The following is a 17,172-nucleotide window of genomic DNA, read 5'->3' as shown; positions in this document are numbered from 1 at the left end:
CTGGGGTACCAAACTGCCACGTGGGTTTGGGGGAGGCCCAGAGCATAGAAGCCTCCCATTGTCTAACCTGCGCTTCTCTCCCCAACACTCAGCACCAACCACAAAAGGGACTCAGGTGACCCTGACAGCCTCATTTCCCACTATTCCCCAACATGAAATCCACGCCACAGTCCAACTGGGTTCTGAGCATGTCCCCTGCTCATCCCACCTCCATTCCTTTGCTTACATATCCTATTTAACTAGAATGTACTTCCCCACTTCACCACTCCCTTCAGAAATCTTGTCCAGGCTCCATGGCCCACCTCAAACACCACCAACTCCATGAAGCCTTCCTCGGGTGGCCTCCAGGGCACCAGGCACCTCTTCTCCAGCACCCACCATCTCCGGTCTTGGGTTCACACTACATGTCTGGTCTCTCCTTTGGGAACACAGACTGCTTGAGGCAGGAAATGTGTCTCATTCTCCTCCTGGACCCTGTCGTCCAGGGCCTGGTACACATCCGGTGCACCACGTATAGTGATGGACGTGAACTGAAACAGCACGAATGAATGTCTGGAACCCAACTCATTTAGAAGCAGGACTACCACCTGCATTTGCATTTACGGAGAAGAAAGAGAAGGCAATGTTGCAGAGGGGCTGGCAGCACCTTCCAGAAGCGGGGAGAGGTCAGAGGACCTGAGACGCGGAAGCCAGGTGGCCTTGTTCCCATCATTTGCACTACAGCCTGTGTCCTGCTCCGCGTGGCTGTGCCCCTGGGGGACCTTCTCGGCTATCAGTAACCGGTCTTTGTTGAGGTCACACTCAAAAGCCCTTTCTGGCACATTTGCAGATAGAGTTTTCAGACAGCCTGTTTCAGTTACCTCTTGATTTACATACTGTTTCTGCCTTTGCATCTCAGATTAAATATCTTATTAAAATAAATGTTCTATTAAAATACAGATGGCACGGGTAACCCGGGCTCCAACCCAGACCTTCCTGTTCTCATAAAGGAGCAGGAATTTCTGTTCTAATTAGTGAGGAGAGCAGCCAAGAGACCTTTCAGCGTATCTGAAGCCTGACAGGACAGACCCCTCCCCCAACTAAGGCTCCACAGTCCCCCAAGCGCACCCCCCCTCCCCGGCTAAGGCCTGGTGTTCAAAAGAAGCCCAGCTGCCCGAGAGACCTATCCAGTCCCTTCCTTACAAAATAACGACAAGGTGCTAAAGTGTCATAGTTCAATATCACCTGAAGCCTTTTCATATACCTGGTGAGATGCACTACAGTCCACTTCATAGAAGGTGAAAGTCAAGGGCAAAGAGGTCAAGTAACTTGGCCAGGGTCACCATGTAATAGGGATAGGAGAAAAGCCTAGAATTTGGCAGTAAACAGACTTGGGTTTGAATCACAGCTCTGCTGTACAAGCTGAGTGACATTGAATATGCCACCCCTTTTGTTTTTTGGTTTTTATGGTTTTCATTTATTTATTTATTTATATTTGGTTGCACCAGGTCTTAGTTGCGGCAAGTGGGCTCCTCAGTTGCGGCTCACGGGCTCCTTAGTTGCAGCTCGAGGGCTCCTTAGTTGCAGCACTCAGGCTCCTTAGTTGTGGAATGAGAACTCTTAGTTGCAGCATGCATGTGGGATCTAGCTCCCTGACCAGGGATCGAACCCCAGCCCCCTGCATTGGGAGCGCGGAGTCTTAACCACTGCGCCACCAGGGAAGTCCCCTGCCACCCCTTTTGAACATCAGTTTTCTCCTCCATGAGAAATGGAGATGACAATGATCAGTCGTGCAGAGAAAGAAATTAGTGAGGTTTAAGTGCCAGCCCAGTGCCATGCCCAGAGTGGAGCTGAATATTAGTTCCCTTCCCTGTCCCTTCTCTTGGGATTCCTGAGTTTTTGTTCTGTAAAACCCAGCCTCGCATAATTTCTGTTATTTTATTTGTGGGTAATTAGGGAGGGCAAGGGAGGAGGAACATCTACAGGCAAATTAACAGTGGCTATTCTGCAGCCCAGCTCCTGCACGGCACCCAGCCAGGCTGCCAGGACCCCTCATTTCCAGTCACAGTGGACCTGCCCCAAACCAAGGAGACCCAAAGGGCATGCAGGGCTGAGACCCAACCCCCAGCCTCCACGTTCAGTTAATTACACATAGAGCTCCCCAACCCTGAGCCTCTTGCTTCCCACACTGTACATCCAATCCCTCAGGGTTGGGGTAGGTGACACAGGTGCAGCCAGGTATGGGTGCTGGGGTGAGCAGGAGGGCACCAGCCCTGTATGGAGCCGGCAGCTGGCACTGTAGGTGCCATGAGGAAGGCGGGCCCAGCCGATGTTGCCATGGCTTCTGATTTCTCAAGAGAAGATGGAAATACACATTTGTAACATGGAACCTTCCAATTTAAAAATATCAGCTTAAAAAAAAAAAAAATCAGCTTAAAAGTAGAAAACATATGTGGGTCTAACAAGCCCCCCTGAGAACGGGCAGGGCTTTGTGCTGTTCCCTGCGGCCTCCCCAGCGCCTGCAACAGTGTCTGGTACACAGTGGAGGCTTCATGAGGATCTGAGGAGTGTGCAGGGGCCAGTTTCCCACCTCTGCCTCAGATTACAAACTCCCAGGTGCCAGCAGTTCTGCTGTCCCCACTCTCTGCAGACAGAACACTGTGGTATTGTAGCACATGACAGTGAAAAATGAGGGGGGTCCCGCCTCCACCCTTACAAGGGTCTGTCCTCTAAACCCGGTGAGAGCTGCGCCTTGCTCGGGGGCTGTTACGAGTTGTTCTAGCCCCGAGAGTAAGCACTTATGACAACAGGTATCAGCACAGCGCCCTGATTCTACCACACACATTCAGTGTGGTTGGTAAAGATCTTAATAGTAAAGAAACAGAAGAGTGGGGAGGAGGAGAAGGACAGGGGAGGGGATGGCTCTAACCAACAGCCGGTTCCCTCCTGCCTTTGGAGAAGTGGCCCCGCAGGGTCAGGCCACCCCCGAAGGGCTCCGGGAAGGACTTGGCCAGAGCTCCAGCCTTCATGAAACAGTGTTCATAACTGATAAGCTTAAAAGCAAGTGACAATTTTTCAACCCAGCCTTGCTCCAAGGGCAGCAAATAAACACAGCATCGGCTCCAGGCCCCCACTGAGCACGTCTGGAAGGAGAAGGGAAGGTGAAACCAGGCTCCCTCACCCCTAGAAACCAGTGTGGAGTCTGACCCCATCCACCACGGTTGAACTGGGACTCCCCACTCAGAAATACCACCTCATGACATGAGTTCCCTTTATCACAGGTGTCAAGGCTACCCCAGGTACCACCCAGATGCGAGGCACTGGGCCTGACTCCACAGTAATTATAACTGGACTGTGGAGAGGCCTGAGGGAGCCTGCTGGGGTTCTGGAAAGTGCTACATCTGATCCGGGTGGTGACTACACAGGCGGATACATATGTGGCAATTCGTTGAGCTGTACCTTTAAGGCTTGTGCACTTACTATGTGGATGTTACCCTTCATTACATTCATAATAACAGCAACAGCATGGAGGAAGCACTTCTCAGAAGCCAGGCACTGCATAAGTGCTTATCCTGGGTTCCAGATAATGTAATAGTTAAGAGCACAGTCTCTGGACCTCAATAGAACCGAGTTAAAATCCCTGCTCCTAACCGGGCCCGTGAGCCACAACTACTGAGCCTGCGCGTCTGGAGCCTATGCTCCGCAACAAGAGAGGCCGCGATAGTGAGAGGCCCGCGCACCGCGATGAAGAGCGGCCCCCGCTTGCCGCAACTAGAGGCCCTCATACAGAAACAAAGACCCAACACAGCCAAAAATAAATAAATAAATTAAAAAAAAAAAATCCCTGCTCCTCCACCTCTGATTCTGCCCCCAGCAGGCTTCTCGACCTCTGAGCCTCTGTCCCTCAGCTGGAAAACAAAGATAACAACTGGTAGAATTAAGATAGATGTGCACGTGAGCCCTTAGCCCAGAGCCTCAAAAACAGTAAGCCTCAAAAGGTGTTGGCTAGGGCTTCCCTGGTGGCGCAGTGGTTAAGAATCCACCTGCCAATTCACGGGACACGGGTTCGAGCCCTGGTCCGGGAAGATCCCACATGCCACGGAGCAACTAAGCCCGTGCGCCACAACTACTGAGCCTGCGCTCTAGAGCCCATCAGCCACAACTACTGAGCCCACGTGCCACAACTACTGAAGCCCGCACGCCTAGAGCCCGTGCTCCTCAACAAGAGAAGCCAGCCCAATGAGTACCCCACGCACCACAGCAGACAGTAGCCCCTGCTCGCCGCAACTAGAGAAAGCCCGCGCGCAGCAACGAAGACGCTATGCAACCAAAAGTAAATAAATAAAATAGATACAACATTAAAGGAATAAAAAAAAAAAAAAAAAGGTGTTGGCTAGGACTTCCCTGGTGGTGCAGTGGCTGGAACTCTGCACTCCCAACGCAGGGGGCCGTTGTTCAGATCCTTGGTCGGGGAACTAGATCCCACGTGTATGCCGCAACTAAGAGTTCGCATGCCACAGCTAAGGAGCCTGCGAGCCGCAACTAAGGAGCCCACCTGCCGCAACAAAGGAGCCCAAGTGCTGCAACTAAGGAGCCCGTCTGCTGCAACTAAGACCCGGTGCAACCAAATTAATTAATTAATTAATTAAAAAAAAAAAAAAAAGGTGTTGGCTTGTTACAATCATTCGGTCCTCAACAACCCAGGACTTTGGTGCCGTAGGGTCCATTGTAACATATGAGAAAAGTGCCCCCTTCCTGCCAACAGCGCTCCCTAAACCGTAGGCATTTCCTCACCATCTTCCCAATTTTCCCCAAATCCACGTACCACCTATTACTTTTCTTAACACTTTTCTTTAAATGACTCGCCATTTTTTACTTAAACAAATTTACTTTTAAAAAATGTTACATAACTGTCATACATGGAAAAACAACGTCACTTGACAGAATTCATTTTTTTAAAATAGCTGTTAAAATAAAAAGCACTTGTCCACCTGAAATCATCTTGCCTACCTCCTTTACTTTTTGTGCATCTGGGAGGCAAATAAACTCCGTTTGTTGAGCAGATGGGGGGGTAGGGGCGGGAGGCAGGCCTCATCTGCTTAAAATGACTGAGAAACTTCCTGCGCCCTTCAGCAGCCCCCGTTTGCACAGAAGTGATTTTCGTTGGTTTAACCGAGCAGGCCTGGCAAGCCCTCTATTTGGCAACATCCTGGTAACCAGCCATCTGTGCACCACGCAGGCTCCCAAGAGATAAAGCTGCATTTAGAAAAAAAAATGTATATTTGCTAATGGCGACTGTTCGCTAATTCAGATGCCCACTGGCCCCTCTTGGGCATAAATGAAGGGAGCCTGCCTCTGCCTATCAGACAGCAGCCCCAGGACCCCAAATCTAGGAACCCAGAGTCAGGACAGTCCTGGCGCCCAGGCCCAGCTTCAGGGTGGGCTGGACTCAGCCTGGACCCTCACATCTATGGGTCCCCAAACCACGCAGAGGCAGGAAGGAGTTAGAGGACTAACAATGGAAATACACATGTGCAAGCAATCAGGTTCATTTCTCTCCAAAATCTCTTCCGGAAGGGAAGGAAAGAGAGGAAAGGGGGAAAAATCTCAGACAAGAAAAGGGGCATCTTGAAACCTGTGTCAGAGGGCACTGCAGTATTAAGAGGACCTCGAGGTAAGAAGTAATGGGCACATTTCACCGGGGGAGTCAGTGAGTTCATTCATTCATTCTTTCATTCATTCAGCAAATATTTACCGAGCGCTCCTAATGTAGGCAATGATGTGAAAAAGGCAAAGTCCCTGCTCTCAGACAGCTCACCTTCTAGGGGAGGGAATGGCCAATAAATTATTTATTACCTACACTAGATGATATCAGTGAATGATAAGTGCCATGGAGGAAATAAGTCAGAGCAAAGTAAAAACGGCTGGAGTGAGTTGTTTAGGTTGGATGGTCACAGAAGTCCTTTTGGAGGAGATGACATTTGAGTTGAGAGCCCGATGATGAGGAAGCACAGTCAATAAAGTCACTGTAAAGAGCATGTACAAAGAGCCTGGGGTAGAAGCAAGCTTGGCATGTTCTAGAAACAGAGAGAAGGCCTTTGCAGCAGAAGTACAGTGATCACAGTGAGTGAGGGGGGACGTGTTAAGAGACAGGTTCACAGAACCAGGCAGGGGAAGTAGACCCAGCTTCAGAGTTTAGATTTAACTTAAAGTGTCTTGGAGGGACTTCCCTGGTGGCCCAGTGGTTAAGACTCCATGCTTCCAATGCAGAGGGCGCGATTCGATCCCTGGTCAGGGAACAAAGATCCCACATGCCATGTGGCCAAAAAAAATAAAATAAAATAAAGCCATTAAAAAAAAAAAACTTTAAAAAAAATTTAAAGTAAAGTGTAATGGAGGGCTTCCCTGGTGGCGCAGTGGTTAAGAATCCACCTGCCAATGCAGGGAACACGGGTTCGAGCCCTGGTCTGGGAAGATCCCACATGCTACGGAGCAACTAAGCCCGTGCGCCACAACTACTGAGCCTGTGCTCTAGAGCCCGCGAGCCACGACTACTGAGCCCATGTGCCACAACTACTGAAGCCCGCATGCCTAGAGCCCATGCTCCTCAACAAGAGAAGCCACTTCAATGAGAAGGCCACGCACCACAACAAAGAGTAGCTCCCGCTCACCGCAACTAGAGAAAGCCTGTGCACAGCAATGAAGACCCAACACAGCCAAAAATAAATAAATTTAATAAATTTTAAAAAAATAATCAGGGTCTTTTCTAAAAAAAAAAAAACAAAAAAAAACAAAAAAAAAAAGTGTAATGGAAAGCCTACGGAGTAGACAGACTTAATTTTATTTGAACTTTTAAAACTCCGCTGTGGCCGCCATCAGGAGAATGGGTAAGGGGGACGAGAAGCGAGGAGACCAAATAGGAGATTAAAATAATGGCTCAAAAGGAATCTAATAAACTCATTTATGCCTCAAATTCTGTTCCTTAACTCCTCAGACTCGCAGTGAAGTTAGAAATGGGAAGCTGGTTAAAGGGAGACGTTTGTTCTTTAAAGCAACGACAGCCAACCGGGTCAAACATGAGACAAGGGAGGGCGAGGACCAGGCCCTTCCACCGAGGGCAGGACCCAGCCGCCTCCTAAGAAGAGAACAAGCAGCCAACTGTTCTGGGGCCTGGGAGCAGACTAGCTCCTGCCTTGTGCCCCTTCCAGCCCTGGGACTCTGGGACTCCAAGGCCGGGACTCCTGGACACTCCTGGGGCTCGGACACCCTCATCCAGGCAGCTTGCAGGGCTGTCACCGGCTCTCCCATGTGAGAACCCAAGTATCATCCTTGACACCAGCCTTCAAACCCTAAGGACAAAGCAATCAATGGCTGCTAACATCACAAAAGCAGACAACTGGACAACCTCCACTGGCATGGTCTTACCAAAAAAAAAAAAAAAAATCAAACCCAAATCTGATGGAGCTTCTAGAACTAAATACCAACTTACAGTTACATAGGGGACAGCAGAACATGTTACATGACACTCAGAGACTCCATCCACAAAATCCTGACTCTGGGGAACTCCCCAAGACAACACAGTTTCTTCAATAAAGAAATCGTTAAGGGGGAAAAAAGAGTTGGAGGAGAAAACTTATAATGAGACATATCACCAATCACACTGGATTTTGTGAATCCTGACCCAAAAAAACTTTTGAAAAACTTTTAGGAGGCAATTAGGGAAATCTGAACACCAACTGAATGTGATATTAAGAAATTATTGTTAACTAAGGGGGTCTGATAATTGCTAGTTTCTTAGAAGAATTCTTATCTTTAAGATACATGAAATATTTAAGAATGAAACGATATAATGTCTGGGATTTCTTCAAAATAATCTTGTGGGGGAGTGGATTGGTAAATAAATGAAACAAGATTGGCCATGAGTTGATAAGGGTTGAAACCGGGTATTATATTACACTATTCTCTCCACTTCGCAGCACACTTGAGAATTTCCACAATAAAGGTTTTTTTTTAAGCTAGGGATAAACTTTTTCTAATACCCTACACAGGAATAACCCACTAGACATCCTACCGACAATGGAGAGACCAGGTTCATTAGATTCACCGTTCCGCCTCCCCACAGCCTGCCATTCGTGATTTGCTGAACGATGAGTGAATTTATATTTTCCTCCTCATAAATCCCATGGTGAGAGTTGTCCCAAAATAACTACCCCCTGTAAAATGTGGATTTCTCTTTCATTTATGCTAATTGACCCCTCTCCAGTTCAGAATGTCATACCCGCAGCCACACGGACTTTACCCACACATTTCAGAAGGTACAAAATTTGAGTGTGTTCCTCTACCTCAGTCCTTCCAGCTAAAGATCCCCGTTTCCCCCTCAGAGGGCACCACTCCCCTCACCATCTACTTCTATTATTATTGAAGGGGTGCTCTGGATTTACCCTGCTCTGCCACATCTATATGCTCTGAAAATCAGAGCGATTTTTTTTAAAACATTTATTTATTTATTTATTTTTGGCTGCGTTGGGTCTTCGTTGCGGTGCGCGGGCGTCTCATTGCTGTGGCTTCTCTTGTTGCGGAGCACGGGCTCTAGGCACACAGGCTTCAGGAGTTGTGGCACACGGGCTCAGTAGTTGTGGCTTGTGGGCTCTAGAGCGCAGGCTCAGCAGTTGTGGCGCACGGGCTTAGTTGCTCTGTGGCATGTGGGTTCTTCCCAGACCAGGGCTCAAACCGTGTCCCCTGCATTGGCAGGAGGATTCTTAACCACTGCGCCACCAGGGAAGCCCCCAGAGCGCTTTAAAGGAGCTCTCCATTACAGGGCTTTCCAAACTGCCATCTCCAAGCAAGGCTTCATTCAGGTGCCTCCTTGGAACCATGCTCAAATTCAGTCCCCTCTCAAACACAACATTGTTTCTGTAGGATCGCCAGTGATGGAATCACTGGAAGATGGTGGGAAAGAAGCAGAACCTCCAGGTTGTCCCACAACTCCCAGAGAGCCGTCAGGTCAAGGCTGATGAGCCCTACCCACATTTCTCCAGCTCCAACTGAGGCTGGAGCTTTGGGTACAGTTCTCAGGACCTACCAAGAGTGCCTGGGAGTCTCCTGCTTCTGAGCCCCTACGGGTTACCTGTGTCGTTACCATTCTCCCTGGCACACCTACCTGCCCCCCATATACACTATCTCCATGTGGCCTGCGGAGGACAGGAAGGTGACAAGGACCACTGGGCCATTACTGCAAGACACACAGTACTTTACATCCCTTATGGCCAACAGCCACAAGCGTTATCTGCACAAGCCTGTCAGTAGAGGTGCTGGGAAGATCGATGGGTGAATCAAGCCTTCTGGGAAGGATGAGGAGGGGACCTGAATCTGACCTGACCCTGTGATGAGAGGGGGAAGGAAGGAGGACCTCGGCAAATTTAACACTCATCATGGAGTTTAGGAAGTGCTTAAGAGAGGCTGGCAGCTGCAGCCTGCTCCAGGCCCCCCCATGGCCGGTGCCTGCAGAGCAAGGGTCAATCATGTACACGGCACTGATTTCAGACGCTTAAAGACAAAGGAACTCCAGAAAACAAACAGCAAGGGAAGCAAAGGTCATTTAGCACAAACATGAAAGCAAGCCCTCTCTCTCCTTGGTAGGTTAAATCCATGGCCAAAGCCATCAGGATGGCAGGAGCAACAGAAGACTAGGACAAAGGCAGAGGTTAGGAGGGTCACCACTGTATGCCTGCATTGCAGGGAAGAGCACAGTGCATCCAGGAGGAAAGACAAGTACCCTGAGCCTGGGACATCCTCACCCCGGCCAATCCCTTCCTGTCCCCTGTCCACGTCCTTCCCTGTTGCCTCACTGCAGCCCCCCACCCCAAGACTATCTCTGCCCAGGTCCACACCTGCCTGGCTGCCTCCTCGGCCCATGCATGGCTGGTCTGGACTACTGGTGGGGCTGTCATCACCAAACATCTTACCTTCGTTTCTGGGACATGGGCCCAGAGAGAGGAGAATGGGAGCAGTTCCAATCAAACCTCTCCATCCCCACGCAGCACTTCCTACCTTTCAGATGCACGTTTACCCACGTTATCTCCCTTGAGCCTTGCATGCCCTTTGTGTGGATGGAGGAACTGAGGCTCAAAGAGATGAAATCTATCACATCACAGTCAACGGAGGAGCCAGGACTAGAGCTTCTAGCCCTCTGTGCAGGGCTTTTGCCATGCTCCCACATTCTACACTCAGAGACAGAAGTGTTCTGATGCATCTGCCTTTCTATGGAGCACGTCTCCCTTCTCATCCCTCAAAACAGGTCCAGGTTGTCTCAGAACAGCCATCCCATATCCTGACTTCAGAGGGTTGGATTGTTTACCCCCACTGTACAGATAAAATGCCAAAGGGCACGGAATAGATGAGAATCAAAGTCTACGGGAGAATGGGGCCCAGACATGGAGCCCTGAGCTCCAGAGTCCTGCTGGCAGCTTCTTCTGCTAGACAAGTGTTCCCTGGGCATCAGTCATTCCTAGATCACCTGCAGAATTTCTGCCATATTCTATACCATTTGTACTATTACTACTGTTTCTACTAAATAGGCTCATTCTTGTGACTTGATACATCTAATTTAAAGTGATGCTTTATATCACCACTGCAAGAGGGAAAATTAGTATCACTGGCCAAAACCAGGAGAGAATCCTAAAAACAAATAGTACAAAAACAACCTAAGTTATAGGCAGGCACTGTTCCCCAATTTAAAGGCCCTGAGCCAGAGGTCTGCTCTCTTTGTTATAAAAGGGAGATTAGCAAGTGTTAAAAAGGTGTTAAAACCAGACTAGCACCAATCTAAAACTTTCCCCTTGAAGAAATTACAGGGATTAGCAGAGAACTGAAAAGGGAAGAACTTTCTCACTAGGTGACTCAATGTTATTTCATGCTTAACCACCTTCAGTTACTTCACTGAAGACTCATCCTGCGCTGTGGGAAACATCAAATTAGACTACGTTATAGGAAGGGGAACAGGAGGGATGAGAGACAACCAAACCATAAGCGGCAACCCATGCCAGCTTCTCCAAGTGCCCCAGTTAGTTCATTGCCCGTCACCTCCCACAGGCACACCCAGCTTCTGGGCAAGCCCAGGGGCCACCAGTCACCAGCCAGGCATCTATGGCTCCACTGCCCTTGTCTTAGCCCTTGTCCAATGCAGAACGCAGCACTAACTCCGAACTCCTCTGGAAATTAGGATGCCGCAGGGCCACCAGCAGTTACCCCAAATCCCCACAGCATCTCTGTGGACAGTCAACTCTAATGACCCCCGGTTGCTGGGAAGCTTTGGGCTCATATACCCTAGCAGAGGAGGGAGGCTATGCCAGCCTGTGTGGGCAGCTCCCTGGGGTCTCGTGGACATCACGTCTGCAGCTGGGGGCTGCAGCCCCGGAAACAACCCCAAAAGCTCCTTTGTCCATCCCAAACCCCACATCTCTCACCCCATAGGTCCTCCAGCCTATCTCTGAAACCGCCTCAGAGAACGATTTTCAACACCCAGGATTAAACAATTAAGAGAGTAAACCCAAGAAAGGTGAAGAGTCAAAGACAGAAAAACCCAAAGACAGAGGGACACGGAGGCAGGGGTGGAGGTGGCAAGCAACCTCCAAACTTGCTCCTCGCCTGCCGGCACCTTGCGCAAAGCTAGCAGATCCCGACCTGGCCGGCACCTCGCGGGCTCAGCCAAGTTGCAGAGAAGCAAATGGCATCCCCAGTGTACTGGGCCATTCGGGCCTGAGCCAGGGACGGTCGCCCGGGTCGGATCAATGCTACTCGCGCTGCAGGCTTTGGGAAGGGCGCCGCGATAGGCAAATTCGGGGAGTGGAAGTGAAGGACTTGGTGACCCTCTGTTGGGGATGAAGTCCGAAGGGTTCTCCCAGCCGCCCTCCGACCCAGCCAATGCCCTGCCCGGGCTTTCCCATAACAGCCAGTGTCGGGGGCTAAGCTTCGAACTCGCTCCCCAGGCAGCGCCCGGAGTAGAGGCTTTTCCCCATCCAGCTCGGAGCCAAACGCCCTCTTGGAAAAGTCCACCCCAAAGAAAACGGGAATTTAGCCCGAAAGCAGCGGGAAGGGGGAGGTGGCGCTGCCAGGCTTTACCTTTTCTCTTTACTCTGTTTTCGGGATTTGTGCAGGAGTCCGATGAGCACCACGGCGGCGCGGATCCCCGCCTTTCGGCAATGCATCCTCCCCGCCGGCTGGGACATGGCGAGGCCGCCGGCGGTGCCCGGCCGCGCCCTCGCCCGCCCGCCGCGCGCCCCCGCAAGCCCCGCTCCGCGCGCTCCGCGCCGCCCGCTCCCGGCCCCTGCGCCCGCGCCCGGGTCCCCGGCTGCTCGCCTCGCATGGGCCCCGCCCCGCCTAGGTGCGCCCTGGGGGTCAGGTGACTGGGTGCTCACTTCCCGGCGACCTTCAGTGTCTCCTCGGGGCCCGCCGGGCGGCCGGTGCCCGCTCCCCCAGCGCGGGCATTTCCAAGGTTCGCTAGGGGCGCGGCCCGGACGGGCGGCCCCGGGGCTCTGGCTCCGACGCGCCGCCCGCGCCCCGGACCCCGCCCCGGACCCGCCTCTCGGGCCCCGGCCCGGGGCGCCCCGGCTGCGGGCGGTTCAAGCGGCCCGGCCGCCCCGGGAGGAAGGCGGCCGGCTCGCGCTCAGCGCTCCCGGGGCTCGGCGCCCGCGTTCGCCCTCCGCCCCGCGCCCCGGCTCCTTCCCGTCCCGCCGGGCGGCCAGGCCCCAGGGCTCCCTCGCCTCTCCTCGGCCCCCTCCTCAGCGCTCCGTGTCCCCCGCCCCCGCTGGCCGGGCCCCGGGCTCCCTCCCCACGCAAAGGCGGCTGACGCGCTTTCCCAGCCCGGCCCGCCGAGATACTTCTCCGATGCTGTCACTGTCTTTAAAACAGAGGGAGAAAAAACATGCACCGAGAGGAAACGCGCGTCCTCAGTCCAAGCGAAAACTGCCTTCGCGCGCGGGCACCGCCGCGGGCCTCCTCCGCCCGCGGCCAGGCTGCCGGGCGGTTAGAAGGGCATCCCGTGCCCAGCGCGCGGCGCCCGCCCTCCCAGGCCAGGGATCCCTGGCGTTTTGACTCGGCCGTATGCTACCTCTCACCTTTCCCCAAATCCGGGAAAGGATTGTCATGCGGGGGTAGAGGGATCTACTACAGAGTCCGCATCGATGTGGGCTGGGGTCAGTCCCCCCGGTTAACATTTGTTTTCCCGGCCCTGGGAGTTTGACAAAACATAGGGTCAATGATAGATTTCCTGGCTGCTACACCTGCACCTCGCGTCCCAGGTTGCCAGGGAGACGCAGGTGCGGGGAGGGGGACCCTACTCCACGGCAGCTGGGGCCCCAGCGCGGGCCGCCTCACACACCCAAACGTGCATTCTTCCCCTCCTCCTGCACGCCGCGTGCACGCTTCTGCTTCACTTCAGAAGCCAGGCGGTGGGGAAAGGGCCCTGGCCCGGTCTCTACTACGGGCGTGGGGCGCTCCTAAGCCCCACTCAGTCACTTCCATTTGCTGCCAGGAAGCCTAGCACCCTCTCACCACCCTCACCTCCCCCCACCCCCTGCTTAACTACTGGCTTTGCTTCTCCTTCCATCCCCCTAGGGAAGGGAATGGGCAGAGGACTGGAGGGAATTAAAACAAGCCAATTAGTCCATCTTTGGAAACAGCCCTGCTGGGGCCAAAGAGGTCCCTGAGGCAATTTGCCTTGTTTTTTATACAGTCTGCAGTTCAAGCAAGCAGAGAAAATCCAGACAGGGAAGGGGACCTTGCTAGAGAGGGGACGGGGGCTGCGAATGAATTCAAGGGCCTGAGGCCTCAACCCCACCTCTCCAGTGGGCACAGCTTCTTGCTGGCATTGGAACTGGGGGGAGGGCAGGGAGCGCCGGAGTGGTGCCAAAATGTGCCTGGTTTATTTATGAAGCATCCATTAGCAATGGCCTCAGCCCCCCCTGAGCCTGCCTGGGTGGTGGGAGATCACAGATATAGCCATGGACATCTATCTATAGCCAGAGAGGAGTGTCCCAGGCCCCACCCCTGGGATTGCAGCTACCCTGGCTTCAAGGACTACACCAGTAAGTGACCTGAGAATCAGTCTGGAAGAAGAATGGGGAAATGAGTATGTCCTCAATGGGTAAGAGGGCAGCGTTGCAGCACATACAGCCCAGGGCTCCTCCAGCCTTTGCCATACACAGAACCTCTCCATGGCCAGGAGTGTGCTGGAGGCACTGGCTGTAGGTCTAGGCCAGCATGGGGTGTTTATCCACACACAGGTAGAGTACACCTCGGTGCAAGACCTGACTCCCTTCCAGGTGGGTGAATGTGGATGGCTCCCACCTATGCCCCACTTCCTGGGAGGTATTTTAGGTCAAGTGTATCAGTGAGAAACAGGGCATTGGGATGAAAGTGAAAAATCTTTCCACCAAGCAGGTGACTTTATTCATTGTTGTTCTGGGCTTCCAGGCCCTCTCAACTCATCTACAACCACAATGTTTCCAGCCCCAATGTGGCTGAAAATATAAGGTTGTCCCCCGAAGACCGTAACCTGATCTGATTCCTAGCGCCCTAAGAGGTAGAAGTTTCCTGGGGGTGGGAGAGCCATTCCTTCTGCCCACAACCCACACAGGAAACACCAAAGCATAAGGAAACCCATCAATGGCAGAGAATGTAATGACCATCTGCTAGATTTGGCCATTCCACCAACATTTATGAAACAATTAGGATGCATCCAGCTTTGTGCAAGAAACTAGGGTAAGAGAAATGTAAGACCATCCTTGCTCAAAATAAGCAGGGCTAACACACATGAAACCACAAAACCATCCCATTCGTGGCTTATCCAGTTTATCCAATGTGACCCAGCCACTGTTCCCCCAAGTTAGGCCATTCGCATACCACCTTCACAATGTCTTAATACCATACTACTCAGTTATTTACTTATTAACTTTGCTTTAATTAAATCCACTCACTTAACTAATTTTAAAAGAAAACATTATTACCACCCTAAAATCTATTATTGCTTGTCATTCATCCCACGAAAACATACACAAACTTAGTAAATTCTAGCTCAATTCTGTTGCCTGGCGAAGGCTCGGCACCTGAAGCACCTTCGTTAAAAGAGAAAAATAGACAAGCATTAGTTTTTAGCTACACACTTGCACCAAATGAAGACAATGTCCTTGAAAAAATCACAAAATTTGAAAGAGAACCAAAAGGGAACGATTTTTCAGATAAGTGACCCAAAGGTCTTCTAGGGCCACATCCATGGGGCACTTTGGGGTGGACGGAGAAGACTGGACACTTCCAGACCACAGGGAGTGAGGTCAGTGAGGACCACAGTGGTCAGCGAAGGGGTCTTCTCCCGGATCCCAGGCCACTGAGCAGCAGTTTATCCTCAGCGGTGTCCCAGCTCACAGGACCTCTGTTCCAGCCCTCCCCCCTTCCCAGCCCACAGTCCCTGAGAACAAAGTGCCAGGCAGCTGCCAGCCTGGGTCTCTGTCCCAAACCGGGGAAACCCAAAGGCTGAGGGGGCCTGGGTGGGAGCTGGGTGGGGAAGGGGACAGGGCAGTTAATCATGAACAGAGGGCAGACAGCTGCACAGCCCATTCCTAAAGGGCCAGTGGGGTGAAGCAGACAGACACGCATGCTTGGTCCTAAAGAAAAGGGCTTTCTGTGCCTGGGAAGCCGCTCCAGGAGACACATCCGCGTGAAAGCAGGAATCAGCCCCGCTGCCAGCGCCCAGGTCTGAGAGAGAGGCCAAAGCAAGCGCTCCTTCCCCCCCGCCAACCCCACCTCCACTACCAGTGCCTCCACTGCTCCCCAAAAGGATTTCAACCCTCCTTGGCTAGGATCACGGGTAGATGTGAGGCAAGAGGGACTGTGGAGCTACGGGGTAGGGCCTTTTACGAAAACCAGCTATTTTCAGATATCTTGCTTTTCCCCTTCTACAGGGGACAGTGTGCCCAGCCATCCCCTGGATCACACAACCTTTGGAGCAATTCAAGAGTTATACAACTTTAGACCTGCTCAGGACAGGCCAGCATCCCCACTCTCTTATGCCTTTGGGGGTACACACCAGCTCCAGCTCCGAGAGAAATCACTCAGAAGCCCCCTCATGTCTCTCTGCAGAGCACTCACACCTGTGCTTGCAAGGAGCCAGACTGACATTCATTCTTGGCAGGTACGTCAGCACCCCCTGCTGGACCATGTTACAGTTGCGTCTCTGGGATACCACCATATGAGGAAAAGGAGAAAGAAGGGGGAGAGGGAAAGGGGAGGGAAGGGAAAGATTGGGAAGGTCATTTGAAGTGGGGAAGCAGTTTCTATTTTGAAAAGAGAGAGAGAGACGCAGGAGGGATCTCTGCCACACGTTGACTCTCCTCCCAGCTCCTAACCTCCCCTCTCAGAGCCCATGACCAGCCCCCAAAGGGGTCCCTCCCACCACAACAGGCTCCTTTGGGGATAGCAACAGGCCATGCCCAGGCTGGGCATGGAAGCCAAGCTTGGGAACCACAGCTCAGCCTACTTCCCTGGAGCCACACATGTCACACTGAACAGAGGATCTGCCGAGAAACTGGCTCAGATTTTGGAAAGGGATCTCGGTGACTTGTGTGGCATTTCCGAGCTCCAGGGAGAGGAAACCATGCCTGAGGAAACCCACAGATCCCACTCAGTGGCAGCCATCCAGCCTTTGGGCTGCACATCATTTAGTACCCAGAGCCTGCAATGCATGATGATAATCAGAACTTCGCTGATTTCCTGTTCAGGAATTACAAAAAAGGGGGTAGGAGGAAGAAGAAAAGAGTTCTTCACCTATTTCTTGGGTTACTGAAGGTATTTAAAATATTTCTTTTTGGTTTATTTATGGAATTTTGAATCCATGAATCTAAACGGCATGGCTATAATTTTTCCCACAGTAGAAACATTCAAAAGGATTCTTCCATGTGTGAAATTTCTGATGAGCAGGAAGCAGATTTTGCATGGAGGCTGCCAGGGGTCACTCCAGAGAATCGGGAGCAGATGGGGCTAAGGGTGGGTGGCCTGCAGTACAGTCATCTCATGCTCAGGGTCCCCAGTCGTTCCCCACCTCACTGATTAGCTGTTGCTACCAGTGGAGCCACTTCCAACTCTAGGCTTTCTGGGGCTGAGTGGAAAAGTGGGGAGGAAAGCTGTCTTTCCATAATATTA

The 17,172-nt window shown here is 52.0% G+C and overlaps 1 protein-coding gene across 13 annotated transcripts in view; it reads right to left on the bottom strand.

The window, feature by feature from the left end:
• Positions 1-17,172, bottom strand: part of RAP1GAP2 (RAP1 GTPase activating protein 2) — a 216,363-nt gene that overhangs the window by 129,676 nt on the left and 69,515 nt on the right. For 2 of the 13 annotated variants that reach the window (XM_082443479.1, XM_082443482.1), the window contains exon 1: positions 12,100-12,266. The exons of 8 other annotated variants lie outside the window; for them this stretch is intronic. In XM_082443479.1, coding sequence (XP_082299605.1) covers positions 12,100-12,206 — 107 coding nt within the window. In that variant the 5' untranslated portion in view covers positions 12,207-12,266. Of the gene's footprint in view, positions 1-12,099; positions 12,268-12,336; positions 12,607-17,172 lie in introns of those variants that run through there. 3 more of the 13 variants (XM_082443474.1, XM_082443473.1, XM_082443478.1) reach the window with 3 other exon arrangements.

The sequence above is a fragment of the Balaenoptera physalus genome (genome assembly GCF_965194825.1).
Source record: "Balaenoptera physalus genome assembly, chromosome: 20".
NCBI classification, from domain to species: Eukaryota; Metazoa; Chordata; class Mammalia; order Artiodactyla; family Balaenopteridae; genus Balaenoptera; species Balaenoptera physalus.
This window is presented reverse-complemented; position numbering and strand designations above follow the sequence as displayed.